At 40.1% G+C, this 16,998-nt stretch overlaps 1 protein-coding gene across 2 annotated transcripts in view; it reads right to left on the reverse strand.

Moving 5' to 3' along the window:
- Positions 1-16,998, reverse strand: part of MYO1A (myosin IA) — a 128,849-nt gene that overhangs the window by 17,446 nt on the left and 94,405 nt on the right. Inside the window, exons 18-22 of one of the 2 annotated variants that reach the window (XM_075337051.1) lie at positions 9,281-9,481; positions 8,936-9,035; positions 7,927-8,076; positions 5,903-5,971; positions 5,663-5,749 (exon numbers count right to left, since the gene is read on the reverse strand). In XM_075337051.1, the coding sequence (XP_075193166.1) occupies positions 5,663-5,749; positions 5,903-5,971; positions 7,927-8,076; positions 8,936-9,035; positions 9,281-9,481 (607 nt within the window). The remainder of the gene's footprint in view (positions 1-5,662; positions 5,750-5,902; positions 5,972-7,926; positions 8,077-8,935; positions 9,036-9,280; positions 9,482-16,998) is intronic. The other variant, XM_075337052.1, reaches the window with a different exon arrangement.

Raw genomic sequence — 16,998 nt, forward strand, 5'->3', positions numbered from 1 at the left:
TCCGCAACCCGTAGTGTTCTCATTTTTCTGGATCTATGGCTCAGTGATATTTTTTGCATCTCGAACTGACGTTTTTAACGGTACTATTTTGCGCAGATGCTACATTTTGATCGCCTATTATTGCATTTTGAGCAAAATTTGTGGAGACCAAAAAACTTAATTTTGGCGTTTGGATTTTTTTTTTGCTGCTATGCCATTTACCGATCAGATTAATTGATTTTATATTTTGAGAGAGCGGGTATTTCTGAATGCGGCGATACCAAATGTGTCTATATTTTGAATTTTTTTAACCCTTTACTTTTCAATGGGGCGAAAGGGGAGTACTTTGAACTTTTAGGTTTTTTATCTTTTTTAATTTTTCAAAACTTTTTTTTTAACTTTTTTTTATTTTACTAGTCCCCCTAGGGGACTATAAGTATCAGCAGTCTAATCGCTTTGTCATATCTGCTGATCACAGATACACATGTGTGAATACCAGATATGCTCTCAGCCGTGTGAGACAGGAAGGGAGTCATGTGAGCTAGAGGAGTCATCACATGACCCTGTGCTACCTAGACAACCATCAGATCCACATGATCACGTCACGTGACTTCCGGTGTCGGGTGTGAGTAAACGGAACACAACGACTGCTATTATAATTCAAAGGGTAATTTAAGGGGTTAACAGGTATGGGCAGATCGCGGATCTGCTCGTACCTGGTAGGCACACATGTCAGCTGTATAAATTAGCCGACATGTGTGCAGATATCCCCCCCCATGACTGCATACGGCAGCCAGGGGCATTAACACTATGACCACTAGGACGTAATTTTACGGCCTGCGGTCATTGAGGGGTTAAGCTTTACTCCACCTTAAGCTTGGACTGATGAAGCAGTGAAAGCTTTACAGAAAGAATGGGAGACTTTTAAGTTCCTGTGTACCAAGTTTCAGGGACTGTCTAAAGCAAAACTGAAGTAAGGCATTTTTGTGGATTTGGATATTTGGAAACTCATGAAGGACCACGTGTTCAAAACAAAAATGAAAGCTGTTGAGAAAAGGGCTTGGGATTCTTTTAAAGAAATCGTGAAGAAATTTGAAGGATTCAAAGTACAAAGACAAAGTACAAAGATACAAAGATTCAAAATATAAGTCCATCATGGAGAACATGCTGAAACATTTCAAGGCCTGGGTTTGTCTGATGACTTTGAAGTTACACTTTTTACATTCTCATTAGGATAACTTTACTGAACACCTTGGTGCTGTTAGCGAAGAGGAAGGAGAAAGATTTCATCAGGATATCAAGGAGATGGAATGAGAATATCAACATAGATACCAAGGGCGATACCAAGGGAACGTGAACATGATGGGAGACTACTGCTGGAAACATTCACAGAGTAGATCCGCAGGCCTTCTATAAGCCAAAAAAGGTATCAAAAGAAGCTTTGAAGAAAAAAGGAAAAGGCGCAAAAATTATTTTCCAATAAAGTTGCAAAATGAGTGTTCAATAAGTACAGTGCCTTGCGAAAGTATTCAGCCCCCTTGATTTTTTTCAACCTTTTCCCACATTTCAGGCTTCAAACATAAAGAAAAAAAATTAAAATTTTATGTTGAAGAATGAACAAGTGGGACACAATTGTGAAGTTGAACGAAATGTATTGCTTATTTTAAACTTTTATAAAAAATAAATTGAAACTTGGGGCGTGCAATATTATTCATCCCCTTTACTTTCAGTGCAGCAAACTCACTCCAGAAGTTCGTTGAGGATCTCTGAATGATCCAATGTTGTCCTAAATGACTGATGATGATAAATATAAGCCCCCTGTGTGTAATCAACTTCTGTATAAATGCACCTGCTCTGTGATAGTCTCAGTGTTCTGTTTAAAGTACAGAGAGCATCATGAAGACCAAGGAACACAACAGGCAGGTTCGTGATACTGTTGTGGAGAAGTTTAAAGCCGGATTTGGTTACAAAAAGATTTCCACAACTTTACACATCCCAAGACACACTGTGCAAGCGATCATATTGAAATGTAAGGAGTATCATACCACTGCAACTCTACTAAGACCTGTCCGTTTCTCAAACATTTCATCTCAAACAAGGAGAAGACTGATCAGAGATGCAGCCAAGAGGCCCATGATCACTCTGGATGAATTGCAGAGCCAAATACATTACCATTCTTGAAGAAAACCTGTTGGAGTCTGCAAAAGACCTGAGACTGGGACAGAGATTTGTCTTCCAACAAGACAATGATCCCAAACATAAAGCAAAATCTACGATTGAATGGTTCATAAATAAACATATCCAGGTATTAGAATGGCCAAGTCAAAGTCCAGACCTGAATCCAATCGAGAATCTGTGGAAAGAGCTGAAAACTGCTGTTCACAAACACTCTCCATCCAACCTCACTCAGCTCGAGCAAAGGAAGAATGGGCAGGAATTTCAGTCCCTTGATGTGCAAAACTGATAGACACATACCCCAAGTGACTTGCAGCTGTAATCACAGCAAAAGGTGGCGCAACAAAGTATTAACTTAAAGGGGACAAATAATATTACACACCCCAATTTTCAGTTTATTTTTTATAAAAGGTTAAAATAAGCAATACATTTCGTTAAACTTCACAATTGTATCCCACTTGTTGATTCTTCAATTTAAATTTTTTATCTTTATGTTTGAAGCCTGAAATGTGGGAAAAGGATGAAAAATTCAAGGGGGCCGAATACTTTCGCAAGGCACTGTATATACAAGGTGGCCATAAAATAACCTAAGGTTTTTGGAGCTGTGTGCAGACTGACCCAGTGGACAGAATTGGCTGAAAATTGGTTTGTATGCTATTCAAGGCATGGGGAAACAGAAGGCACCTTAAAAAAACTTTGATATCAAAACTCCCCAACCAGGCGAAAAAGTGGCTGCACACAGCGCCAACCAATATATATATATATATATATATATATATATATATATATATATATACATATGAGAAAAAATTCCAGCCGCATACTTTGAAAAACCAAAATAAATTCTACCTTATACATAAATGGAGGTATTTAGAATATTATAGTGGCCATTGCAATACCAGCCCAGCGCCCCTTCACGGCACCCTCCTTTGCTGGGTCCTACACTACACTGCATCTTTTCTGGGTTTTAAAAACCTACAAGATCAGCCGGTGAACAAAAAGGAGGCTAATGAAGCAGCCAGGAGCTAGAGTGCAAATCCAGCAAACAGAGCACCACTCCCTGTTATATGCATTATACAATAGAAAAAAACAGAATGAAACAGGGGTTCCCTTGCTGGTTTCCCATACACACACACACATATATATATATATATATATATATATATATATATAGTACATTTTTGGTTATAAAAAGATTCTTTTTCATCTTGCTTGCACATAATTTCACTCTCGTTTTGTGCAAAATCCATATGTGATGGCTAAAAATAGGAGTGTTGTTTTGGGGGTTTTTTTTGTTTGTTTTTTAAATTAGGGCATAAAAAACTTAAAGATCAGTCATTGGATTTGAAAAACATTTCCTAAACCCAAATTTGCATACCTGAGAAATTAAACTATTATCTTTTATTATATTAGTCATTATATATAGGCGGTGGATCAATCAAGTTTATCCTGAGTTATTTTTGTATGGTATAAAAAAGGAAAAGAACAGGATAGATAACCAGAGATCGGGAGATGATCACCACTGTCATTAGACTGTATAAATATTCAGACAGCACTATCACTAGTCAGACAAATCATATATCCTGGTGCGAAAGGCCAAACAATTTGATTTACATTTCCAGATAAAACAGGAACAAAAATAATAAAACTTGTTAGCATCACTCAAACAAATATGTGATTTTTTGGAAATCCTCCATCACCCTACATATTGTAAACGCACTTTAAGGGGTGGTAGCATCAGAAAATGATCTATTATTAAAATCAGGTTTTTGCAATACTTATTACATATTTTAAAAAAATGTTGGCAACATTTAGTCTTAAAAGTATGATCTTTAATAAAGAAAGAACTGAGTAATGCTTACATTTTCTCAATTGCCACATTTTCTTCTTTTAGTGTAGTACTTCCTATACTGTCAATAATAATTTTAAGAAGGCTCAGTGTCATCGGAGGCAGGATTACAATGATAGGTAACAGCTCTATATACAGCTCATAGCACCGAATCCACCAATTAACATAGGGGTTGTCACAGCTGAACCTGCCTTTTCACAGGCTCATTAAATCCTTCAATACAAAAGATAGAGTCAAACTCTTTTCATTAGGGTACGCTCACACGAGCGTGAAAATCGGACGAGTGCAATGCGAGAAATTCTTGCATTGCACTCTGACCAATGTTAGGCAATGAGGTTGAGCTGTTGGTCAGCTTTTCTCGCATCCAGATTCTGGATGCGAGAAAAGCGGCAGCATGCTGCGTTTTGCTGCTACCGCCATATCTCTCGCACCCATTCAAGTGAATGGATCTGAGAGATACATCGGACTGCACTCGGATGTTATCCCAGTGCAGTGCAATCTACGCACAGGCTGACAGTGGAGGAGATGGGAGGATTAACCCCTCCCTGTCCTCCGCAGTGCCCGCACACAGCTTCACAGCTGTGACCCGATCGCAAGATCGGGTTACAGTCGCATGACACCCGGCTCACGCTCGCAGCAGAGCCTGAGCCGGGGGACATTAGCATATCGCATCCGATGCTCTCGCATCGGATGCCATACGCTCGTGTGAGTCCAGCCTTATGGCTATGAACATTTGTTGTTTACAGAAACAACATTAAAGGGGTTGTCCACTACTTTTACATTGGTGGCTTATCCTTAGTGATATCTAAGATCATCAATGTCTGATCGGTTCGACACCCAGCACTCCCGCCGATCAGCTGTTCTTGGTGTCGGCGGCAGTAGCAGGCGGCCGGAAATGCTCAGTTTGCGAGCTGCCTCGTCTTCTAATAGTGGCTAAGTACAGATACTGAACATCCACCTCCTATTCAAATCAGTACCTGGCCGAAGCAACTATCAGAAGGCAAGGCAGCTTCACAAAAGAGTATCTCCGTCCACCTTCCGATGTTGGTGGCACTGAAAACAGCTGCTCGCCAGGGGTGCCAGGTGTCGTATCCCAGTCAATCAGCCACTGATGGCCTATCCTAAGAATAGAGTCCATCAATGTTAAAGTAGTGGACAACCACTTTAAGTTTGAGTCTAAAAAAAAGCCCCAGTGTCCAGTACAAAAATTGCAAGATTTCATTTTTTTTTATTTTTAATACAAATTGGGAAAAAAACATTCTCAAAAAATAAAGAAAATTACATTTAACACAAAAACCTGATTTAAACAATAGGTCATTTCCTGAAGATAGCTTCTCCATTTTTTTAAAGGCCTCTGTGCACACCAATATGTAGTATGGCTGGTGAATCTCTGAGATATTATATATATACTGTATATATATATATATATATATATATATATATATATATATATATATATATACTGTATATATATATATATATATATATATATATATGTATTATATATATATATATTATATATAATTTATTTTTTATTTAATTTTTGATTGATGCTGGTAAACTATTTTCTTTTTTTATTTGTTTTAGATGTTGCTCAAGTAGCCCACACTTAATTTGGCAAATGTCCTTGGGATTATGGTGCGGAGGACAAAGCATTACCTTGTATCCCCTCCAATAAGCACAAATAGTAGATGAGGCTTCTGACTGGCGGTTGAGAAGTTTCATTCGCCTTAGCAACACACGTGCCTAGAAGCAAATCAACACTAATCAAAAGCACAAAACACACAGGATAATATGATTATATACAAACATGCAGATTATTGGTCATAATCACCTAGGAAGCTAGTCACTTTATTATTTTACTTGTCGTAAAAATATGTGTATCATGTCATATCATACCTTCCAGCCTCGGGTATAGGCTTGTAAAAGTAAGGCAGAGAAGCGCATTTTCTGATAATGTTTCTTATGCTGCAAAACAAAAACACACATGGAATCTGTAGAGAAACCTGGATTTGTAAAGGAAGCCAAGCCTAAAAACAACTAGTTGAAGCATTGCTAAATACCTGTACTTGTAAGCCTTTAACCCTAGGTACTGACCAAATAAGAATAGTAGAGCTAGTATTATTTATCTGTATATTGGCGCTTTTCATTTTGCTTTCGTACCTTTAGATTAAAGGGGTGGTCCACTACACAGCATAGTAGCCACACATCGATGTAAAGCTCATAAACAAGGCTTTTCTCAAATCCCTGGTGTAGTACTGTGCTATTGCGGTCCACTTATCCCCATCTTGTGCCCCTCAGGCTTTATGATCTTAAGATCCAGTAATGTCTCATTAACTTCCAGTTGACCCAACATCACCGAGGCGGGCTTCGGTCTCCCTGAGTGACTGGGCTGTGGGCGGCGTGTCACCGCTCATCACAGCCAAGCATCTTGCGTGTTCCCTCCGTCGCTGCAGAGCGCAGCAAGCAGGAGCGATGCTGGGCAGTGACGAGCGGTGAAACTTCCCACACAGCCTAGTCACTCAGGAACACCGAAGCCCGCCTCGGTGATGTCAGGTCAACTGGAAGTTGATATATCAGTTGAACCAGCTGATATTATTTTTTAATAAGTGTCAGGATTGCTTTTTAGTTACTGAAAGTTTTCGGTTGATATCATGATTTTCCATGGCTTTTTACATCTCTTTTTCTGCATGCATTCAATACTTTTTCCCTATGCCATTTTTCATTATTATATACTACATAACTTAATTTATGGACATCTGTGGTTTGATTTCTTTGCCAGTGTGGATTGGATGGGTTGTTACCAACATTTGGGGAGAAATTCATGCCAGTAGCACCTTTAGAATCATATTTACTTAGGAAATTGGTGACGTGATCAAAACATATTTCACCGCTGTAGGTATTTTTTCATGTCAAAGGTATCCACGAGTTTTAAATTTTCTAAAATTCACAGTCTGAGTGGCTCTTTTTGTCAATATATGCAACGCAATGTACAGCAGTGCTATACTATGAGAAGAGCACACGCGCGGAATTCCCAGGAGCTGACAGAGACGTCATTTATGTAAATCTATGGTATCACACCCACAGGGGCGTGATACCACGGAAAGAGTGTAAACTAGACGGGGCGAAGAGACGCCCTGGGGACTGGGACCTCTGCTCATTTACATAGGGAACATGTAAGTTATAAAACTTTTTTTATACATTCATTTTACACAATATTACAATGCAGGGATGTGTAAGAAGGGGTTTTTAGGCCACACATCATCCTGCTTGTAGGTTACAAGGCATATGGGACCTGACAGGTTCCCTTTAATATGACAGAACTTTTTATAAGTCACTTTCCCTTGTGCTGTCATTTAAGCCAAATTTAAAAAAGTGTGGCTCATTTTTAAATATAAAACGTCTGTCTAATACTGCTTCACCATATTTTACTTACTCCCCAACTTTTTGGATACAAAAAAACTATCAAAAATTATTTTATACGTTCTCAGATTATATTTAGGGCTGACTAATTAATTTACATCACCTTAGATTTTTAACTAGAGATGAGCGAACCTGAGGTTTGGTGTTTTGCCGAACACAGACCACAAAAAAATAGAGTTCAGGTTTGGAGTTTGGGTATTTTAGTATGAAAACCACTTGCGCAAGCATCGCTGTGCTCAGGTACATGCAGTGCTCACCCCAGTGTGAGCCGCTTGCAGTGTTTGAATGACTCACACTGGGGGTAACAACTGGGCGATCGGATGTAGTGTGCACAAAAAAAAAAAAATGGAAACCACCCGCCCCCTGGAAGTGTTCTGTTTATGGCTGGCTGCATATGGGGGGAGATCCAAATTGCACAATCAGTGACTTCTATTGGGGTTCAGGTCCAGAACTGAATTTTATCGAAAGTCCGGCTGAACACGCTGAACCGAACTACTTACTGCGTGCCCACGGTAAAATGCAGAAATGATGATCTGACTCTTCCGCATAAGTAAAAACTGAGCCCGAAGCCTCCATCCACGAAAAATCTTTTGTATAAGTGTTGCCAACTCATCCATTTTCTTCCGGCGCAATTCCTCCAAGGCAAAAAGCTGAAAGCAAGTCCATTATTTAGTCAAATATTACACAAAAATATTAACCTAAGCTTATCTAAAATAGGACTGAAAGCCGACCTGTCAGACAAATTTGCTCCCGTTTTTAAGGGAATATTACAGCTACAGGTCTGTACTTGTATTGGTCAAAATGACACAAATATATTGTATATCTACACAGCTTTGGATTAGAGAAATATTACTCTGCAAGGCAGTTGGTATCACATGCAACTTCGGAGCCTTGAAATTAAGAATCAGAACTCTTGACTCATTGTGTCGGTCAGTTCAGTAAAAACGTTCTTCACATAACAACTAAGGCCAGGTTCACATCACTTTTTTGACATGTGAGTGGCTCTTTCAAGGCTGAAAAACAAAATTTATGAGTATCTGCCAATGGGGCCGTTCAGTTTAATGAAGCAGACGGAATCACTTTGTGCTCTATCCGTACCTAATTAGTGTCTACCTTTTTCAGGCAGGCACAAAAATGTGGTCAACTGCATTTTTGTGTCCACTTGCAAAAGGCGAATACTGCCCCAAATGAGGTCAGACAAAACAAAAAGTGACTCTGGTTCATTAAAGTCAATGACCCTGATACTCCTGAATCCATTTTCTCAGGACTAAAGACGTAGCCACAAAGTTGGTGTGAACAAGGCTTTAGTTGTATATCAGCAGAAACGCCTGGGACCTGCACCACGTTGAACATCCTCATATGTGCCAATACTGATGCTGAATTAAGTGATTTCATTCAGATATTTTATTTTTAACAATTTCGTCTCTTTTATAAATAAATAACTACAGTATAATAGTGGAAATTAGTAAAAGAATGAGACCGGTATATAAAGGAAAAAGAAATACGTACTGTTTCTGGGGTCCTGATAAACAGTTTTGTTCTTCCATATGAAATTTCATTAGCGGAAATATTGACTTGAGGGTCAGTTAATAATGCCTTTACATCATCACTGTCCAAAAATAAAAGTAAAATTTGGAGTGAAGATTCCAATAGAAATGGTGTTCTTGAGTAAGTCAGAAAGTTTATAAGAAGATATATCATCAAGGGTAAGGACTTTATACTTTGCCCAACATATGGTTTCAATAATACTATGGCATACAGAAGACCTACCTGATGAACAACATGTTTGATAGACATGATGAATGTATAACTCCACTTTACTTGGTAGGTCATGTTGATCTTATGTAACCTTACCGTGGTTCTCCTCTACATTTGGGCCAGGTCTGTCTGCTGACCATCTTGTACCGATCCAGAAAAGAACTATATTCTTGTCTGTAAGCATATCCAGCCCGACGTACTCTCACATTCTCCAGTAGTCCCAGATAGCAGACTTGCGTCTTCACAAGGATATCCTCAAACAAGGAGGCTTTCTTTGTGCCATTTGGCTTCAAACACCTGCATTGGTTATAAGAAGTTTACACAACGATATACAGTTAGGTCCAGAAATATTTGGACAGTGACACAAGTTTTATTTTAGCTGTTTACAAAAACATGTTCAGAAATACAATTATATATATAATATGGGCTGAAAGTGCACACTCCCAGCTGCAATATGAGAGTTTTCACATCCAAATCGGAGAAAGGGTTTAGGAATCATAGCTCTGTAATGCATAGCCTCCTCTTTTTCAAGGGACCAAAAGTAATTGGACAAGGGACTCTAAGGGCTGCAATTAACTCTGAAGGCGTCTCCCTCGTTAACCTGTAATCAATGAAGTAGTTAAAAGGTCTGGGGTTGATTACAGGTGTGTGGTCTTGCATTTGGAAGCTGTTGCTGTGACCAGACAACATGCGGTCTAAGGAACTCTCAATTGAGGTGAAGAAGAACATCCTGAGGCTGAAAAAAAAGAAAAAATCCATCAGAGAGATAGCAGACATGCTTGGAGTAGCAAAATCAACAATCGGGTACATTCTGAGAAAAAAGGAATTGACTGGTGAGCTTGGGAACTCAAAAAGGCCTGGGCGTCCACGGATGACAACAGTGGTGGATGATCGCCGCATACTTTCTTTGGTGAAGAAGAACCCGTTCACAACATCAACTGAAGTCCAGAACACTCTCAGCGAAGTAGGTGTATCTGTCTCTAAGTCAACAGTAAAGAGAAGACTCCATGACAGTAAATACAAAGGGTTCACATCTAGATGCAAACCATTCATCAATTCCAAAAATAGACAGGCCAGAGTTAAATTTGCTGAAAAACACCTCATGAAGCCAGCTCAGTTCTGGAAAAGTATTCTATGGACAGATGAGACAAAGATCAACCTGTACCAGAATGATGGGAAGAAAAAAGTTTGGAGAAGAAAGGGAACGGCACATGATCCAAGGCACACCAAATCCTCTGTAAAACATGGTGGAGGCAACGTGATGGCATGGGCATGCACGGCTTTCAATGGCACTGGGTCACTTGTGTTTATTGATGACATAACAGCAGACAAGAGTAGCCGGATTTATTCTGAAGTGTACCGGGATATACTTTCAGGCCAGATTCAGCCAAATGCTGCAAAGTTGATCGGACGGCGCTTCATAGTACAGATGGACAATGACCCCAAGCATACAGCCAAAGCTACCCAGGAGTTCATGAGTGCAAAAAAGTGGAACATTCTGCAATGGCCAAGTCAATCACCAGATCTTAACCCAATTGAGCATGCATTTCACTTGCTCAAATCCAGACTTAAAACGGATGACCCACAAACAAGCAAGACCTGAAGGCTGCGGCTGTAAAGGCCTGGCAAAGCATTAAGAATGAGGAAACCCAGCGTTTGCTGATGTCCATGGGTTCCAGACTTAAGGCAGTGATTGCCTCCAAAGGATTCGCAACAAAATATTGAAAATAAAAATATTTTGTTTGGGTTTGGTTTATTTGTCCAATTACTTTTGACCTCCTAAAATGTGGAGTGTTTGTAAAGAAATGTGTACAAATCCTACAATTTCTATCAGATATTTTTGTTCAAACCTTCAAATTAAACGTTACAATCTGCACTTGAATTCTGTTGTAGAGATTTCATTTCAAATCCAACGTGGTGGCATGCAGAGCCCAACTCGCGAAAATTGTGTCACTGTCCAAATATTTCTGGACCTAACTGTATATATATATATATATATATATATATATATATATAATGTATTTGCAAATAGTAATAATGTTATAATAGGGTATTAAAACAAAATTCTAAATATTTGCTTTAGGTAATCCAAAAAATAATGGTAGCTCTAATTTGACTGGTCCACATGGGTGTCAATCGTTATTTCATTCTATATTAAGTCAATAACTAATCCACATCATAACAATTAAAATCATTTCACAAATATACCGCAATGTGCAAGATACAATGTAACAATGAAGCATACAATATATTAAGTCAACAAGCATGGTGTTCAAATTAGATAATTTTAGACAAAAAAGTAGGTGGATGGGGAAGAGAAGAGAAAATAAGGATACAAAAATGAACAATGCAGGAGACTAAATGGAGGAACAACAGTAGCAAAGCAAAAAGTGAGAAAGGAAAGTAAGGATGACAACCTCCAGAATATTACATGCCGGGCAAGCAAATAATAAATATTGGAGTAGAACAGCAAGATTTATTTGCAAGACCTTGATTCAGGGCCTTCATTCAGAGACCACTTTCTTGTACCTTCTTGAATCCTTGGCGCTTCTTTTGATTAGTAGGCCCAGAGCAATGTCATCATTATGGCACAATACAATCATGTCAATGCTCCGAGCCGGCTAATCAGAAGAGGCGCTACCAGCAGGTAGGGAAAGTTTTGCAGGGCTCAGTTCCAGTGGCCACAAACTATATATATGGCCACTGTGCCTGTAAATCTTTTTGCTCATCTCTTATATGTACACATAGTTACTAAATAGATATGTGATACTATTCAACTGATTATTACAAGGTATAATAGATCATTTTAACGTCAGTCTGGAAGGCTTCATCTGAAGTAATTTTACTGAACAAAAGTTTAGGTTTTACTGATATTTCTCAAATATGTTACTTTTTAGGCAATACTTCATATAGGCCATAATTCTTGTAACCCCCTTTATGTTGGTAAATTAAAAAAAAATTAATTAGTGCCTGGCTTAGAGGTCAGTCAAATTGCCAGGCTCTGAAGATCACTCTTTCCGCCTCTCTAACAACACAAATAAAACAAGGCTTTCCTTTCCACTTGCTTTCCATGTAGTTTCATAGTTTCATAGTTTCATAGTCTTTAAGGTTGAAGGGAGACTCTAAGGGGCACTTTGCACACTGCGACATCGCAGGTGCGATGTCGGTGGGGTCAAATTGAAAATGACGCACTTCCGGCATCGCATGCGACATCGCAGTGTGTAAAGGCTGGATGATACGATTAACGAGCGCAAAAGCGTCGTAATCGTATCATCGGTGCAGCATCGGCGTAATCCATGATTACGCTGACGCGACGGTCCGATGTTGTTCCTCGCTCCTGCGGCATCACACATCGCTGTGTGTGAAGTCGCAGGAGCGAGGAACGTCTCCTACCGGCCTCACTGCGGCTTCTGTAGGATATGCGGAAGGAAGGAGGTGGGCAGGATGTTTACATCCTGCTCATCTCCGCCCCTCCGCTCTGATTGGCTGCCTGCCGTGTGACGTCGCAGTGACGCCGCACGACCCGCCCCCTTAACAAGGAGGCGGGTCGCCGGCCACAGTGACGTCGCACGGCAGGTGAGTGTGTGTGTGAAGCTGGCGTAGCGATAACTTTCGCTACGCCAGCTATCACCACATATCGCTGCTGCGACGGGGGCGGGCACTATCGCACTCGGCATCGCAGCATCGGGCTGCGATGTCGTAGTGTGCAAAGCCCGCCTTAGAGTCTCCCTTCAACCCTAAAAACTATGATACTATGATACTATGATCTGTTATTTTTGCATTTATAATGGATCCATTGTTTCTTTACAGCTGACGCTGTACCGATGATACGATTACGACGCTTTTGCGCTCGTTAATCGTATCATCCAGGCTTTACACACTGCGATGTCGCATGCGATGCCGGATGTGCGTCACTTTCAATTTGACCCCACCGACATCGCACCTGCGATGTCGCAGTGTGCAAAGTGCCCCTACGTCCATCTAGTTCAACCCGTAGCCTAACATGTTGATCCAGAGGAAGGCAAAAAAACCCCAATGTGTCAAATAAGCTCCAATGGGGAAAAAAATTCCTTCCTGACTCCACATATGGCAATCAGACTAGTTCCCTGGATCAACACCCTGTCATAAAATCTAATATACATAACTGGTAATATTATATTTTTCAAGAAATGCGTTCAGGCTCTGCTTAAATTTTACTAGTGAATCCCTTATTACAACATCATACGGCAGAGAGCTCCATAGTCTCACTGCTCGTACAGTAAAGAATCCTCATCTGTGATTATGAATAAACATTCTTTCCTCAAGACGTAGCGGATGCCCCCGTGTTACAGTCGCAGGCCTAGGTGTAAAGAGATCTTTGGAAAGGTCTCTGTACTGTCCCCTCATATATTTATACATTGTGATTAGATCCCCCTAAGCCTTTGTTTTTCCTAACTAACTAACCCCAAGTTTAATAACCTGTCTTGGTATTGCAGCCCCCCCCATTCCTCTAATAATCTAGGTCGCTCTTCTATCTACCTGTAAGATTATGCTATTTATAACCTTCTATACTTTTGCTAACAAGAAATGCATCCATTCCTCTCTTAAATTCATTCAGTGAGTTGGCCATCACCACTTCCTCAGGAAGAGAGTTCCAGAGCCTCACTGCTCTTACCGTGAAGAACCCTCTTCTATGCTGATGTAGGAATTTTCTTTCCTCCAATCGAAAAGAATGCCCCCTTGTTCTTGTCATAGTCCTTGGTACAAACAGATCATGGGAGAGATCTCTATATGGCCCTCTGATATATTTGTACATATTTATTAGGTCTCCCCTAAGTCTTCTCTTTTCTAGAGTAAATAGACCTAATTTTGATAACCTTTCCGTGTATTGTAATGCACCCATTCCATTTATTATTTTAGTAGCCCGCCTCTGAACCCTTTCAAGTTCAGTAATGTCTTTCTTCAGCACTGGCGCCCAAAATTGCACACAATACTCCAAGTGTGGTCTGACTAGTGATTTGTACAGAGGGAGAATGATGTTTTCATCTCGTGCCCCCAGACCTCTTCTAATGCATCCCATCACCCTATTTGCTTTGGTGGCTGCTGCCTGACACTGGGCACTCCAATTTAGATTCTTATTCACTAAGATGCCTAAGTCTTTTTCCATGTCTGATTTCCCCAGCAGTTTCCCATTTAGTAAGTAATCGTAGCATCTGTTTCTCCTTCCCATGTGCATAACCTTACACTTATCTGTGTTAAACCTCATTTGCCATTTTTCAGCCCAATTCTCCAATTTACTCAAATCCATCTGTAGTTGCAAACTGTCCTCCTTTGTGTTAACTACCTTACATAGTTTTGTATCATCTGCAAATACTGATATTTTACTCTGTAAACCATCCACCAGATCATTAATAAATATATTAAATAGTAGGGGGCCCAATACAGACCCCTGTGGCACCCCACTAGTAACCCTGGCCCAATCTGAGTATGCACCATTAATAACCACTCTTTGCTTTCTACCACTAAGCCAGCTACCTACCCATCTACACACATTTTCCCCGAGCCCAAGCGTTCTCATTTTACTTAGCAGTCTTTTATGTGGGACAGTGTCAAATGCTTTACCGAAGTCGAGATAAATGACATCCAATGATTCTCCTCGGTCCATGTGAGAGCTTACATCCTCATAGAAGCTGATCAGGTTAGTTTGACAGGAGCGATCCTTCATAAATCCATGTTGATATGGAGTTAAACAGTTATTAACATTGAGACATTCCATAATAGTATCCCTTAAAAACCCTTCAAACATTTTACCCACAACAGATGTTAAGCTTACCGGCCTATAGTTTCCAGGTTCCCTTTTGCACCCTTTTTTGAATATTGGTACCACATTTGCTAGCCGCCAATCCAGTGGAACGGACCCAGTTTCTATAGAGTCTTTAAATAAAAGGAATAGAGGCCTGTCTATCACATTACTTAACTCCCTTAATACCCGAGGGTGAATGCCATCAGGGCCTGGTGATTTGTCAATTTTAATGTTACTAAGTCGGTTCTGCACTTCTTCCTGGGTTAGGCAGGTCATACTTAATGGGGCATTTACATGATCACTCTGCATGTCCCCTGGCATATGCTTTTCCTGTGTGAACACAGTTGAGAAAAAAGTATTTAAAACATTTGCTTTTCCCACATCGCTTTCTATGATTTTACCCTCATTATTCTTTAAAGGGCCAACACCATCAATTTTAATCTTTTTTCTGTTTATATAATTAAAGAATAGTTTGGGATTTGCTTTGCTTTCCTTAGCAATGAGTCTCTCAGTTTCTACTTTTGCTAAATATATTTGTTTTTTACACATTTTATTTTTTTCTCTATATATTTTTAATGCTTCCTCGCTGCCTTCTTGTTTTAGCTTTTTAAATGCCTTTTTCTTATTATTCATTGCCCCTTTTACATCCTTATTTAGCCACATTGGTTTTCTCCTGTTCCTAGCCCTTGTATTCATGCTCCAACCAGTAATCAACTCGATTACCTCAGTGTTAAGGTGACCACCAACTTCAAATTCCTCTTTGCTACAAACTACCCCTAAATACTATGTAAACCTTGCTCTTTACTACAAATGAGGAGCAATCTACTTGTTTCCATCCCTCTTATTACCTTAAAACAACTCAACATTTGAGCGGTCTTCCCCACGTAAATAAGGTCACGTTGAACCGCCACTCCCGAATGGTGGCTTAGGGGTTCTTAATGTAACTAAATTTTATTAAGAAGCTCAACTGCCCAACGCTATAGCATCCTTTGAACCACCTCTTTGACTCTCCCTGGAACCCTCAAATTGCTACCCACGTGCCATTGATGCCTTACTATGGCTCCTTCCAAATCAACATAAAAATATTTCTTCATCCTATAATGTCCCACTCACTTAAAATCTGAGATTCCTCAAAAAATACTCCTCTGCTATTATCTCTCCCTTTCTATTCTCAGCACTCTTATGGGGTAACACTCAATTCTTTCCAGGCGTGAAGTTCCCCTATCATTCCATGCAGAGATTACTGCGGGCGTCTCCAGACTTCACCATCTAATTAATGTAGATGGTGTCATTCCGTTTCCTTCCCTCCAAGACAAATTCAATTTCCCCTCGAAAGAGCTCAAACATTTCATTACTTCCTTATTGAGGAATGTAACCCCTTCATATTTTTTTTACTCCTTTAGAACAGAGATGCAACCATTCATGCTCCAAGGTCCTTCTCACTCCTACATAACCATTTAATCCATACTAACCACAGACGTAAACTTACCTACATCTCTCTGTGAGAATCTGTTATTTGCCCTAGTTTAACTGATATAGCCTGGACTCAAATCTGGTCCTCCACCACAGGTGGTTTATTTACTTAATACCTTGATACTGGAAACAAATTATAAAGTTAAGATGAGATGGAATTTTAGTCTGGCTAAATCCATTCCTAACTACTCATCTCAGTGCTTCAGAGGCTGCCAATCCACAGGAGACATGTACCATAAATGGTGGCTTTGCTCCAAAGCACGCAAGCTCTGGATTAGGTTGCACTTCCTCATTCTTTCAGTTACAGGTCATAAAATTGTGTCGCCCTGGACAAGCCAGGGGCCACAGAGAACAACACCACAACACACCCCACATTCCCTGCAGGCACACCAAGGTCAGAACACAAAACCCTTGTTGCCCTCCTCCAGGGGCTGATGTCCACACCAAGGGGTGGAGCCAGGCGGTTGGTCTCCACCTACCGAGGAGTTCACAGTCCTGGAGGCGGGAAAACCAAGCAGATTAGTTTGAGAGGCGAAAGTGTGAGGAGTGAAGTGGTAGG

The sequence above is a fragment of the Anomaloglossus baeobatrachus genome, chromosome 2, assembly GCF_048569485.1.
Source record: "Anomaloglossus baeobatrachus isolate aAnoBae1 chromosome 2, aAnoBae1.hap1, whole genome shotgun sequence".
NCBI lineage: Eukaryota > Metazoa > Chordata > Amphibia > Anura > Aromobatidae > Anomaloglossus > Anomaloglossus baeobatrachus.